The sequence below is a fragment of the Folsomia candida genome, unplaced genomic scaffold (assembly GCF_002217175.1).
Source record: "Folsomia candida strain VU population unplaced genomic scaffold, ASM221717v1 Fcan01_Sc013, whole genome shotgun sequence".
In the NCBI taxonomy this organism is placed as follows: domain Eukaryota; kingdom Metazoa; phylum Arthropoda; class Collembola; order Entomobryomorpha; family Isotomidae; genus Folsomia; species Folsomia candida.
Genome location: NW_019091205.1, coordinates 1,986,014 through 2,001,377, shown reverse-complemented (window position 1 = coordinate 2,001,377; position 15,364 = coordinate 1,986,014). Strand labels below are relative to the sequence as shown.

Below are 15,364 nucleotides of genomic sequence, written 5' to 3'. Positions count from 1 at the left end.
TACATAACTCCTGCCTACATATAGTAATAATGTAATACCATTCTACCAGGCCATAGAAAACACAAGTCTGTCTGTACCAAAAAGGTTATGCATATATAAGTTTGCACGTATGTATATACCCAAGAAATCCGTGGTTAATTATGCACCAGCATTTTAAGACGGACTAACCCTTTAAACCAGGGATTAATTTTATAGCATGGAGAATATATTCGTCCCAAAAGTCATGTACTTAAAACCCTAAAATTAAAAAATACTTTGGTAAAAGGGGTCCAGATATTCGCATCTATTACGTTTTTTATTCATTTTTCTTACCGATGTGAATATTAACCAGGTGGTCAAAATGAGAACAACATTTTTTCCCATTTGTGAAAAAAGTGGGTCCGTTCACTTAAAGCGGTGGGAATTCAGAATGGACCTTTCGGCACGATGTCAAGAGAGTGGTTAGTTGCTATCGTTTGGAACATTGCGAAGTGTACGATTGATTTGCTGCTAACGTTTTAAAACTAGGGTTCCCGAGTTATAGATATATATGAGTATATTTACATAAATAGGTAGTAAATATGTGTAAAATAATATTACAAACGAAGTGGCTTTAAATGTATCCCAAAACAAAGCAAAGTAACGTGTGTTAAAAAATAAAATATAGTTCTGGAGATTTAAACAATCAACTATTTAAATTTAATTTGAGTAGGCCGATTAATTAATGGCGTGAATTATGAGGGTCATTTATGTAAATACATATATTTGTAAATATGCATCCAAGGTAAATTTGCGAAAATTATTATATACTCACAAATATATTCCGCTCGTACTTATGTTGAATATCTATACTGAAATGATAATTAATAACATGCACTTATGTACATCTTAAGCACTTATTGCATTTGTTGGTGAAATACTTCTTTGTATTTGCCGTTAATTAGTGCAATTTAGTATTTTAGTCATTAGTCAGTAAAACTGATCAATCTCACAAGTTGGCTGTAATTGCGAATTTCATTTATTTATTTCTGGACTTCGTCTGGAAATTTTTAAATTTTGGGTTTCCCCTTATAAATACATTCATCATACAATTGCTCGTTTTATCTAAAATCAGTGCTTCATGGTATGAAAACTGACCAAATAAATAAATTGGGCACGCCAGCTACAGTTTAGCACAAGAATGTGGCCGAAATTGACAAGTGTACAGTTATTATAGAAATTGGCTAATTGCTTCTTGACCAAACCCGCAGAAAAAAATTGTGCAGTCAATTATGGTTGACGCTGTAATTTGCAAACATTTGTGCAGTTTAACTCCTTGGCGAAATTGCAATTATACCATTCACGACCAACAGGAACTTGGATAAATGCTATTAGTAACAAAGCGAATAGGGTTTAACTCAGGGAAAGATACAAAATGGAAATTAGCCTTATGTAAAACTGAATTGTCTCAATGATCAAGTGATTACTGGTTTAGGAAATTAAAGCATAGTCTGGAAATATTTGCGCAGTCTAAATTTAAAATGAGTTTAAATGGTTTTTGCGTTTGTGACGGAATGTTGGAGGGTGCTCTGCAAGTTTTGAATTTCAGTTTGAATATTTGTGATACATAAAAACATTTTGCTAGGAAACTATTACCCTATTCGACAAGGATTTTCATGACTTTTTGAAAACACAGTGGGGATATTCATTACGAGTTTACATCGTTAGCCACATTAACAAAAAAAACAATTCCAAAAAAGTTCGCAAGTTCGTAAAAAATGGTTTGAAAAACTTGCGAAGTTGCGGATACCCCTAATATTTCACAAATTTCCGAATTACGTGTCAATTGACTAATCGATGTAAAATAGGCAAATTAATAAAACTGAGTGTCCAATATTCTTAAATTTTTATTTTCCATAAAATTACTGTCAAATTTCCCCGAAATGTATTCAGACCTATTTTATAACTTACTTTGGGCAAATTCCTTCGTCACGGGACACATTGGCGTTGGGAGTACTCGTTTCAACAGGAAGCGAAAAACCTACTACATGACGGACCAGACTAGACGAAAGACTTTGCGAATTTGTATAACTAGCATAATTTTCGCAATACACGCAACTGCTAAAGCGACCTACATGTATTACTTTGAGGGTGGGTATACAAACACGAATTTCTTGATTGGGTACGCGTTCACTTTCATCGAGGTGCTCATGTCGGGCGGCTTGATTTTGATGAATGTCATCCAGGACGATCTCATTTTCGGGATGAACCACTTTCTCAAGTATTTCAGAAAGTTTCAAGGCAAGAACAATTTTAAATTTGTATTAATGAAGGACTTAATTGCTCATCGTCAAAATTCGGATATTTGTATCTATTTCTCGGCTTCGGGAATTAATTTTGAAATTTACCAATGTGTAGAGCAGGTCGTTTCTATGTTTTCTAAATACAGGCTCCAGATGTTGACAGTTTTTTAAGAAGTTCTCAAGTTTAAGAAATCTTCAGAAAAGTTGGAACTCATCGAAATTCTATTGATCGACTTCCTGCTCACAGACATATCGTACATAATTTTAAAATAAATTCCCATAACCGAAAAGTGATTAAAAATGCCTTGGTTTTGACGATTTTTGTAATTCAATATTTTTTAATTCGAGTTTTATGTAGATAACTAAATTTTCGCAAACTGCAACTTTCCAAGTTTTTGATTTTCTCTAATTTCCTGAAAAATATAAATTTAGCTAAATGGATACCTGTCTGGAATCCGAACAAGGAGAAATTCTCGTATTTCCTCGACTTTCAACTCGTCTGTCAAATCGTAATCCTGGGGGGTGCCCCTCTAACAACGACACTGTTCTACATCCACGCTCCAGCCACGCCCATCTTCATGCATGGGCGGCTAGCAGAACTTGGCTTCATTTACATAAATGAGCAGAGGGTGAATGGAACCTGGCTGGAACTTGGGGTAGACTGGACTCTATATTTGGGCGACATGTGGCTGGTCACACTGGGGGCGCAGATCGCATTTTATAGTCTCCTCTTCTCAATAACGTCGGGAAGTGTGTATCTTTGTAAGTAAAAATTTATAGTCATCTTGTCGTATTGATTTCGCAGAATTAAAATTGCTACCGCCTGGTAATCAAATTATGGTAAAACACTAATACCGGACTTTTACTACACGGTACTACTTACTAATACCATTTTGGTAAAATCTTTCATGAATACCATTTGGTATTATTTTTATACTAGATTTATAAGAGTGCATATAAATATGCATTTATTTATAGGATTTCTAGGTCAAATTATGTATAAACTTTACATATTGATTGCCTTGGTTTGTATTCAGTCTCGGCGTGGATGCTGATGTTCGAGATGCGAGGTCCGGATAAGTATGGCAAGAAAAATAACACTTACCGGTCGATACCTGCGTTGCGAAAAGTGGAAAACTTGATTCGCGAATTCGTCTGCATGCAAATCGTGCACAATGAGATGATGAAGATCGTGGGACTTGTGATTTTTGGACTTCATGCCGCTTTCTCACAACTCTGTCTCTACTGCAATTTCGTCGTGATTGAGAACTGGAATATTCTACCCAGGACTACAAAGGTTGGATGATAAATATATAATTTGTCGGGAATGTGTTTGTCCTTCCTTTCGCAAGTTTACTAGAAAAAGTTAGAACGAAATTAGACAGATCAAGTCCTAGAAATCCATTATTAAAATAACACCAAATATTCATATATATTTATTTAGATGATTCTAAAGCAATATAACTCGATAAGTATTAAAGTTTTATCGCAACGATAGCAAATATCTGTATTTACGGACCTGTACGTATTATTTTAAAATCGAGCGGTATCAAGTTTAATACCGAGAAATCAAGATTAGCCTGACTACACCCGATTTTTAAAATTATATGGATAACATGTAAATAGAGACAATCAATTACATATTTGTTATTTTGTTATTACGCAATTTATGTACGTATACGGTTACAATTCTAATTTCAATTTGATTATTTAATTGTCTAGATGGCGTTGGGAAGCTGGTCCCTCCTCGTCCAAATAATCTGGGCCAGCGTGTTGGAACTATGCGGACAGTTTTGCGCCGACTCGAAGAAGACGCTTTCTTCATGGAAACTTCTGGAAAATGTGACCCCTCGGGAGAAAAAGTTGATGTCCAAGTTTCGGAAGACGTGTCGCCCTTTTAAGTTTGGGCAAGAGGGAATGTTCACTATCAAGCGGTTGACCGTACTCAAATTCCTCCGAGGCATTGTGAAAGAAACGTTTCGAGCTGTGTTGGCACTGGGATAAAATTTTACAATCTAAAATTGAAGCCGCTTAAAATTAAGATAATCCACGGTAACATAAGGTAAAGGTAAAACTTATTACTAATAAGTTTTTATGTGGAATTTCATTTTTAGAACAAACACTGGTTAAGGTAGTGCAAATTTCTTCAGCTTTAATAAAATCTGTGCATGAGTAGAATTTATTTGTGCCACCGTAGTTAAGTGAGGGTTTATATTATGAGAAAAAGTATAATACAATTCAATTTTAACGGAGTTTCAACGCTGAACGCAAGTATGACACCCCTTTAGGCAAACGATAACTATGTATGTATCTAAGTGATCGGTCGCACGAGGTCAAACGTCATAAACGTAGAATACCTGTCAATTTTAATACATTTTCAACAATCCAAAGCAATATAATATTCATTTTGACGTATGACGCACCGCACTGGATTCACCCCTTGGTCAAATGCGTTTGTAAAGGTTTATTAACTTATAAAAATGAAAATGCAATAGACAATATTTGTTTTAAATGTATATATGTAAAGAGATAATTTTAAACGCAAAATTCTGAGCCGATAATCCTGCATTAATGTGATGGACGCGAACCATCATTACACCAGGAAACTGGGTAAAGACTCATGTTAACAAATCCGTTCGATTCACCAGGACATCCAAAGATTTGTGACGTCTGTCGGCAGCGCCAGGCTCCATAGCAGTCCAAAACACAACAGTTTCCGATTCCTGAGCAATCCGAGTTCCTCTCACACTGAAAAATAAAATTTACGCGTTAGCACAACTCCGATGAAAAACGAATATCGATAATTTAGACAATGAGTAGGCATAGACGGTACAATTCTGCTTTGATATTTTCTAAAAATCTAGTGAATTTCATACAAAACTTTGCGATTAATATATTGAGTACACCATTTGTCGAAATACAGCCGCATTCTCCCAATTGGTTTCGGTTGCTTGTTTTGAAACATATTTCTTTTGGAGGAGTAGAGCATTCGGGACATGCAGAAGTTGAAGTACACTATTAAGTCAAAAAGATATACAAATACATGAGTATTGCTCATTGACGCGATCTGCGTCTTCAAGAGAGAACGTCGTAGGTGGGAATGACCGAAGGGCATGAAACTTAAATTAAAGGGTTGATTTATCGTGTAATGGACTGGGTATGACACCTCGTTTTTTGGGGTGTCAAATCTCCCCAAGCTTAATGGGGTTTTCCGGGGATTTTGTAACAACTTATAGGAGATTTCAATTAAATTCTTTAAACTAAAGGTTTGATCAGAGGAAATTAAATTTTCGAATTCAGAATTAAATTGTACGCATTACTATGTACGACTAGAATTTCCAAGTATCATTACATGTTTTCTTGTTTCTAAATATTTCGCTTACTTCTTAAACCTACCTCAAATGAATGAAAATACTAGGTTACTAAGTAGTAACCAAGTATTAGTAGTAAGTACTTACTACTAATACTTGGTACTTGGTGCTGAATTCGAAAAAATTGTATTAGTCATAATGTAGATAATATGCAATTTCAGAAATTTTGCTTCAAGCAGCCCCAAGATTAATAAAAACCCACAAAAATCCCGGCAAAAAACTGGGATTAGGGGCTTCTCTAAAAACACCTCTTGTGATACACTCAAAACAAAACGGTGTCAATATATGACTTAACCGCCTTGGTTACAATTGTGATTCCGAGTAGTAATGAATTTTTTCCGTCCGGTCATAACATTATAACTACCGGTATCAAAATCATCATAACTCGGATTCAATATTGCATAGCTGTTCATTTCATTTCACCACAATCCACAAAACCACAATCCACAAACCAATCCCGCAACTACAATCCACAAAACCACAATCCACAAACCTTTCCACAAACTACAATCCACAATTCCACAAACCACAAACCTTTCCACAAACTACAATCCACAATTCCACAAACTACAAACCTTTCCACAAACTCCAATCCACAATTCCACAAACCACAAAAAAATCTTGTCCACTTTCCACACCACAGTCCACTTTGTGGATCCAAACTGTGGTTTGAAAAGCTACATATTCTAATTATGTAGCTTTACATACATAATTAAACACGTGTTTCACAATTTTTCATAATGCTCAATTGCAACGAAGTTTTAATGGTATACGTGAACGACAATTTGCATTTTTACCGCGAAATTTGAAGATACAAATTCCCGCTTACGGATTATAATATCGTTTTCAGTGTGCATTATGGAAAATCATGAAACGTGTTTAATTATTTATCTAAGGCTATATCATTCACAAGAATGCCACAAAACCTAACCATAACTACAAACTACAGACCGGTCCACATTGTGGACCAGTCTGTGGTTTTGTGGATTGTAGTTGTGGACTCCACAACTACAATCCACAAGTCCACAAACCACAAACCTTTCCACAAACTACAATCCACAATTCCACAAACCACAAACCTTTCCACAAACTACAATCCACAATTCCACAAACTACAAACCTTTCCACAAACTCCAATCCACAATTCCACAAACCACAAAAAAATCTTGTCCACTTTCCACACCACAGTCCACTTTGTGGATCCAAACTGTGGTTTGAAAAGCTACATATTCTAATTATGTAGCTTTACATACATAATTAAACACGTGTTTCACAATTTTTCATAATGCTCAATTGCAACGAAGTTTTAATGGTATACGTGAACGACAATTTGCATTTTTACCGCGAAATTTGAAGATACAAATTCCCGCTTACGGATTATAATATCGTTTTCAGTGTGCATTATGGAAAATCATGAAACGTGTTTAATTATTTATCTAAGGCTATATCATTCACAAGAATGCCACAAAACCTAACCATAACTACAAACTACAGACCGGTCCACATTGTGGACCAGTCTGTGGTTTTGTGGATTGTAGTTGTGGACTCCACAACTACAATCCACAAGTCCACAAACCACAAACCTTTCCACAAACTACAATCCACAAATCCACAAACCACAAAGCTTTCCACAAACTACAATCCACAATTCCACAAACCACAAAAAAATCGTGTCCACTTTCCACACCACAGTCCACTTTGTGGATCCACACTGTTGTTTGAACAGCTATGCAATATTGTAACCAAGGCGGTTAAGTCATATATTGACACCGGCGGTGTTGATTCGACAAATTTTTATTTTGTGTGTAATAACAAGCCTCCTGCAAGTTTCAAGCCGGTAGGCCATTCCCACCTGAACCCCCGTGTAGTATAAACTAGCTATATTTCAAGCACAAACCTCTGGACTGCAATAACAGGAGTGGCCGTTGCTACAGCGCTGTACTTCATACGATTTACAGTTAAGATAGCCACATTCAGAGTCTGAGTCGCACTTGATAGGAGGAATTTTAGATTAGTGAGTAAAATTCAACCCGGAATAAGGATATACATATTTATACATATTTACATATGTTTAATATGTAAAACGTTACGTACATAGTTTTCACAGCCGCAATATTGGCGTGGTAGAAGTGATCCTAACGAGGTATAAGCCCGAAGGCAGGCCGCCCTGTGGTCAGCACCACATTCGTTTGGGCAATCTAAAGCTGTGCTACACTGGGATTAAAAAAGAAAACGCACACCTATGTATGTCAAGATTTGATGATTCTGTAATCAATAGATAAATAATTTCAGCTTACCCCCTTATCGCAAATGCAGCTTCTCTTGCTATCAATGTTCATATTCAACAGCCAAGCTCCAGAGTCGGCACAGTTTTGTACCCATTTGCTTTCCGCCGTTTCGGCGTTGTCAATGTCGATGAGACAAGGCATAGTTGTGGTTTCGATGGTTGCCTGAAATTCAGAAAACACTTTTCAACAGGTGCATACACTCCTCTTAGAAAACTGGTATTAAATGTATGTGACTCTACCGGCACGATCTTAGGAAGTTATCACAAAACCAATACCCACACGGAGTATCTAAATGACTCCGCCAGATTTTCAATAGCATTAAATTACTCTCGGGCATGTCCACTTGCGCCATGTGTTAAAAATTGATGTATCTCACAAGGGACACTCACGACCTGTCGTTTGAGTCCAGGGTACCCACTATGTTTTTTAGAATCTACTAGGACCCTAGATGAAGGATTCTTTCATATTTCCGTGTAAAAGTCGTTTTGGCACCATGGCGTGGCGCCAAACTTAAAAATTTGCATTTTCGACCAATTTCAAACACCCATGCCTTTGCAGTTTATGTCGGATTTTCAAAATTGTATGCTTAAAATGATCACAAAAGTCGAACGTTTAGAGAAAAAATAAAAATAAAAAAATTATAATTTTTGAGGTATTTTTAGCATGATTTTGACAAACCCGCATTTTAAAGAAAATTACGAAATTTTGCGAAAAGCTAAAAGCGACAACTTTTCGAAAAATTTGTTTGAATACGAAAGCTTAACTCCTTGTCATTATTTTTGCCAAATATTTTGAAAATCCGTGCAGGATTTCAAAAGTTATGGCGGTTCCAAAAATAAAAACATTCAAATTTGGCGACGTTGGCGCCACGGCACGACGACAAATATGAGTTTTACACGGAAATATGAATGGATCCTTCATCGGGGATCCTAGTAGATTCTAAAAAACATGGTGAGTACCATTGACTCAAACGACAGGTCGTGAGTGTCCCTTGTCAGTATGTCCAAAGGGGACAGGAGCAAACAAAAATCGCCAATTTTTCGTTACGTAATTTAACGTGATGCGCATATGTGTACATCATGTATGTACATACTTACCAGAGGGGCCGTTTCAACACAGATACACCTATTTGTCGAATTCCTCTGAAACATGACACAGTACGGTTGCTGTCCAGCGGGGCACGTTATTTTGTCCATACACTCATTGTTGCTAAAGCATTGACCCTATGTAAAAAAATTGTACAAGACAATTATGTACATATTTGGGGGTTTTTAGATTCTACGATATATCTATGTATTAGCGGCAGAAATTATGTGGAGCTCTGTGTCTTGGGAAATATGGGCTAGTCCTATCCCAACACACCAGTGCCTTCTAACACAACATGGGATTTGGTGCCTCGTATCTCATTTGTGCAAAATATATTCTAAAATTATGCAATTCACTAAATTAACATTTCACTCACATGTGTATTGGATTATTTGAATATATCTTTCCTAAAGATACGAGGCACCAAATCCCAATTTTTTGTTAGAAAGCGCTTGTGTTTTTGGGAAAGGACTAGCCCGTATTTCCCAAGACGCCGAGCTCCAATGAACAGAGTAAATACAATCCAAAAGCCGATAGTCGACTTAATTTTTCACATTGAATCTAGGATATTCAATCAGACCCTTTCCCGAAAAGTAACGAAAAGTCTATATAAAAATACGCTCCATTTACTCAAGGTTGAGTAAAATATTTAGAGCATGAAACAACACTTGGGTAAAATTTATCCAACGGTTGTTAAATGTGTACAACATAAATTTTGTGCAATTGTTGCGTGTTATTCTCTATTTTAAGTGCTAATTTAATAGTAAAATTTACTACTTTTTGTTTACATAAATTGTATATAATCCAACCACATGTATTTAGCTTGTATTTAATAACATTACCTCAAAACATCTGCAGCAACTGCTGCCAATACCTTCGTACTCGCAAATTGATAGTTCACTACTCGTGCAACCAAGCAATCCGGAAATAATGCAATTTTCGTCACGTGTGCACTGTGTTCAACATGTATCACAGAACACGATTCAGTAATTACATAATTTATATTTGATTCATATGTACATACCAATTCCTCCTGGTCGACGCATAACGATAGATCAATTTGAGCTGTACCCGGAGCAGGTAAAATCAGCAGGCATAAAATTGTCAGCGACCACCACGTGGTCAAGGTTCTAAAAATCGTCCTGTGTAATTTAAATAAATTCAGCAAAAATTATTAAAATATTCTTCTGATACATACATGAGATATATAAATCTGGAATGAACACTTCACACCAAAATTATAGTAACCCTGCAAACTCAGTGGATTTTTCTGTCTAGTTTATAGTTTTTTCACCTCAACAGAGCTTAAATGGTTTGTAAATTGGAATTACAAAATTTGAAAGTCTTTCATCTTTCGCAGCAACTAATTATGCGTATAAGGACGAGGTTTTCTCCCATCTTGTGAAAATTATGTAGTTTTTAATTATGCACGTCTAAAAATAATAAACAGCCAATATTTTTAAGCTGTTCCGAATGCTCGACTTTTAGCCGATGGGGAAACTTATAAATAAACTTAAATAAACATTAAAATCACGATCTTTCACTATAACTTATCTTTATAAATTATACCCTGATTTCAAAAATTGTTTGAAAAAATGTGAGCTCAAGATTGCTTCCCAAGATATTTTATTTTCATGCGTAAAGCATTTATATTTTATCGCAGAGTTGCAAAATTTAAAAGGGTTGTGATTAAATACACTTTCAAAAAAATTTAAACCAGTAATTTTTGCCGTGAAATTTGCTCAAATTCGGAGACATCACAGATTAATAAATCTAGAATTTTTGAATGGATTTCTGATGTTCTATTTTTAAAGTTATTGCAAGGCTTTCAGCGAAAATATGTGTTATAATTTATTAATTAAGTTATACAGCTTCGAGAAACGGTGACTTTGGCTCGAAACTTCTGCAACGGGATAAAATAAATAAATTGGTTGCACATTGCGCATATCATGACTAACGAATTTATCAATTTTGGTTGGAACAAACCATATTTTAGTTGGATGGTATAAAATAAATCCATTAGTATACAAGAATTTGTTTGATAGGTATAAGAATAATTTATTACAATAAACACTTACATTTCCGTTCTGGGTGAATATTCGGCCGTTTTGTTGATCTTGAGCTTAAGTCAGAACAGACTAAAATGTGAGGCAGACTAACGCTCCTTTTATTCAAACGACTGGCGTCATTGAAAATTTAGTCGTTGTACTTTCAGCCTGGTGGAACGGATTAGGATGGCGACTGGATCGATTTAACATGCCAAAAATATCCTCACCTGTCCAAAACAAGTGTACATGTCGTTACAATTTTCAGGATTTGGGCCATCCGTACATTGTATCATCAAACATTCTCGATTTTACCTCGCACCCACTCAGCGTAAACATTTTGGGAGAGGGAATCTTAAGATGGGAAGGAAAGGAAGACCTAAACCACTCACCCACTAAAACAATGACGTTATACATGGACGTTATCATTGCTGGCATTTTGTGTGGGCCGAGAATTTTTAACCTTTTTGTCCCCAGGGCACTGGATTAAAAAGGTTGCTTTTTTGTCTGGGTTAGTTTCACCTATACATATTTACTGCCCCAGGTCTAGTACGACCCTCTTAGAAAACTGAAATTAAATCAATAGTGAAGGGAACATTTATTTGGCTAAATACGCACTGGTACATATTGTCGTCATTACGGTTCAAGTATGTATATGTATCTTTCCTTTTCTTACAATGGACGTCTCCTAACGTATGCTCACCGATTTGGACCAGACTAGTGTCAATCGATCACAAATGTATTGAGTATGCAATTTGCAAATCGAACTATCTGCCAATGCGCAGGTTTGGCGGAGGTATTTGCATAGAAAGAGGCGAAAACCCACCCCCAAGGCTAGCAAATTGTTCATTTTCCAAATTTTCTGCGCATTTTTCCCGCTTTTTATGCAAATATCTCCGCCAAACCTGCGCATTGGAAGATATTTCCATTTGCAAATTTCATACTCATTATATTTGTGATTGATTGACTGATTAATTGATTTATTGCAATGAGATTCCCCAATTCTGGGATCTTACATCTCAAGGGAGCAGAGTCATATATTACAAACATATAAAAAAAACAATCTTATTCCATATTATCTAATAACACAATCATTTCTCTCATTCTCGTTTCACATTGCATATTTAAAAAATGACTCTTGATTTGCTTCTTTAACAAGTTGAAACCTTTAACACTATCCATCAACAGAATATCTGAAGGCAAGCTTAAACATAATTTCGATGCGCTATATTTAAACGTTTTTCTCCCCAAGTCACTATTAAATAAAATTGCTGGTTCAACATATTTAAGGTTACGCGTATTTCTTGTGCACACACTTTCCTGGATTATATAATTATTGAAATACTTCGGACATTCATTTTTCATCATTTTAACTGCTAATTTACATATTTCGAAGTTGACAACATTTTTAGACACTAACCATTTGAGCTCATTATTAATATTATCTGTGATTGAATCATATTTGTACACATTACACACAAATCTTGCACATGACCGAATTATCTTATTTACGTTACTTAAATTACTTTTACCCAGTAACCACACCGGCGCTGCATACTTAAAGATAGAACAGACCAACGCATGCACAACAATTGATCTATTTTTGGCGTTCAGAACACCTCGTAACGGACCAAGCGACCATAGCGCACTATTACAACTTTTCATTACTTTTGCACAGTGATCCTTAAAAAGTATAATATGACACCAAGCAATTTCATACATTTAACTCTTCTAACTGGTACACTGTTAACTTTGATCGCTATATCCTCCATGCTTAGTCTAGCTTTTTTGTTACAAAACACAATAAACTCACATTTGTTTATATTTAGTTCATGCCTGCTATATTTCATCAGGTTGAAGATTATATCCAAGTCACTTTCAAGTTGATCAATTACGTGTTGTATCATATCTTCAGGTCCAGAAATTAGAACACCATTGTCATCAGCAAAAATTATACACAAACTATTAATAATATGATAAGGCAAATCGTTAATCATTATCAGAAATAACAAGCAGCTTAGACAAAGCCCTTGAGGGACACCTACATCCGCTAGCAGAGTTTTAGATCTCTTAACACAATTCTCACATTTTGTACAAACAAACTGACTCCTCTCACTCAATAATGACTCCACAAGTACAGAATCTATCCCATACCATTTAAGTTTATGCCTTGGGGGTGGGTTTTCGCCTCTTTCTATGCAAATACCTCCGCCAAACCTGCGCATTGGCAGATAGTTCGATTTGCAAATTGCATACTCAATATATTTGGGATCGATTGACAATAGTCTGGGCCAAATCGGTGAGCATACGTTGGGAGACCTCCGTTGTTAGTTCCTTTCGGAATATTTTTAGTTTAATTTTGCACGATCCTTGTGACGTTAGTTTTGCTGAAAAATTGATTTATACGTTTTAAATACTTGAACTCTTGGGTGTAAGAACATAACTACAATCATTCAAGAAGCCTGGGAACTTACAAAAATATTTTCACGTGCATTGCTCTGGGAACTCAAATGTGTGTTAAACTATTTATTAGGCGCATTTCGTTTGTAACGAATTATTATGACTAAAATTGAATCAAAATGGAAAAGCCAATTCACGATAATATTCTACCGATAAATGTACGTCGATAATTGTTTAGGATGCAATGATGGTCAGTAAGGTTAGTGTAGGGTGGCCCATGATCTCCCAAAAAAACACGGCGCGAAAGCTTTTTAACTGGTTTAACAAGTTTTAACTTGTTCAACTTGTTAACAAAATAAATGTGTTCCCAGTTGACCCAGGCCTTGCAAATAATGCTAAATATATGACACGTTGGTCTATAAAATTCGTAGATTCATCTTGTACACTAAGGAGGAGAGCAGCACCACTTGCCCTTCACAGATATCGATGCCCTTCGGATATGTGGTAGGGTCCAATGAGTGTACTAAAACGCTGAAGTGGTTTGACTCCATGGCCACATTTGCGCCCGCCACACCCACTCAAAGACACAAAAAACACGAAAAAAGCCCTGTTTTCATGTGCTCAGAATGTCACCAAAAATCCAATTTTGCTCGGATTTTTATAAAATTTACATTTTTGTGATCCCAGATACTTGTGTGATCATATCCAGTAAATATCTCAACTTTTTTGAAATTTTGAATTTTTTCGAATAATTCATCAGCTCGAAAATTTCGAAAATTTCAAAAAAGTTGAGATTGCTATTGGATATTATTAGACAAGTATCTGGGATCACAAAAATGCAAATTTTATCAAAATCCGAGCAAAATTGGATTTTTGATGGATTTTTGTAGTTGGTAACTTTTGTGGTTTTCGTCCCCAAATGTGGCCATGGAGTCAAACCACTTCAGGGTTTTAGTACACTCATGGGACCCTACCACATATACAAAGGGCATCGAGATCTATGAAAGGCAAGTGGTGAAGCTCTCCTCCTAAGTAAGACTATACAATGGGCGTAGTGTGTCTGGACAAATTGTAATCCGCTAATTATGGTAAGTTTAAAAGTACGTAGACCAAGGTGAATCGATAACAAATTTGTTGCTATGGAGAAGACAGCAAGTTTTGCGGAGAGAGTTTTAATTTCTGGGGCAATCATACCCATCGGGTTTCATTTCGTATCAACCCTTCAGAGGCAGTCGAAAGGGGGACATCCGTGGCAGTCATTTTTGTAGACCAACTTGTCAAATATTGAGCATTGGGAACAAATTTACTTTTTTAAAACCTATAAACTGATTGGGGTACGGGAACCCGGAGGGTTGATTTCGCACTAAATATAAATACATGGTGCCAGGCTAACTTGTGTCCATTCTGTTGGGCTTATGTACAATCACACTTGCATAGTTAGCGGATTGCAATATTTCCCAAGACACTACGCCGAATGTGGAGTCCCACTGTACGAGATTAATCGACTTAACCATATCGAGATCAAAGTGTCATATATTTAACACTAATGGCAAGCCCGACGGCCATTGAAAAGACGTCAAGTTTTGCAAGGCGTTCAGATTTCTAATTTTTGGGGCAATTGTACCCAGGGGTTTCATTACGTATCAACCACCGTTATATTCCACAACTTTAATTTGCTGTCAATTCAGCTTGGTCTACGTACCATTCTACTTGCCGTAAATAGCCAATTGCAATTTCCCCAGAGACACTACGCTAAATGTAGAGTCCCAGTGTTCCAAGTGAATCCACTTAACATTTTGCAGACCATCGTGTCATATATTTACCATTATTTACAAGCCCCGTCCATTGGAAACAAATTTACTTTTTGAAAACCTATAAACTGATTGGGGTACGGGAACCCGGAGGGTTGATTT

General features: G+C 36.2%; 2 protein-coding genes across 3 annotated transcripts; one reads left to right on the top strand and one right to left on the bottom strand.

The window, feature by feature from the left end:
• Positions 1-3,305: 3,305 nt before the first annotated feature.
• LOC110855753 lies at positions 3,306-4,613 on the top strand. The gene is made up of 2 exons (XM_035856427.1): positions 3,306-3,558; positions 3,984-4,613. The coding sequence occupies exons 1-2, from the start codon at positions 3,310-3,312 to the stop codon at positions 4,263-4,265; spliced, it is 531 nt and encodes a 176-aa protein (XP_035712320.1). The 5' UTR covers positions 3,306-3,309; the 3' UTR covers positions 4,266-4,613.
• A 108-nt stretch (positions 4,614-4,721) lies between these two features.
• On the bottom strand, positions 4,722-11,212 carry LOC118437384. 2 transcript variants are annotated; one of them, XM_035856349.1, is made up of 9 exons: positions 11,085-11,212; positions 10,031-10,148; positions 9,849-9,959; positions 9,018-9,143; positions 7,930-8,082; positions 7,727-7,846; positions 7,530-7,622; positions 5,168-5,276; positions 4,722-5,009 (listed from the first exon to the last, which is right to left on the bottom strand). In XM_035856349.1, coding segments are annotated over exons 1-9 (837 nt in total). In that variant the 5' UTR covers positions 11,087-11,212; the 3' UTR covers positions 4,722-5,004. The 2 variants fall into 2 exon arrangements, with proteins under 2 accessions (XP_035712242.1, XP_035712241.1); XM_035856348.1 differs by having other exon boundaries at positions 4,955-5,276.
• Between the last annotated feature and the right edge of the window lie 4,152 nt (positions 11,213-15,364).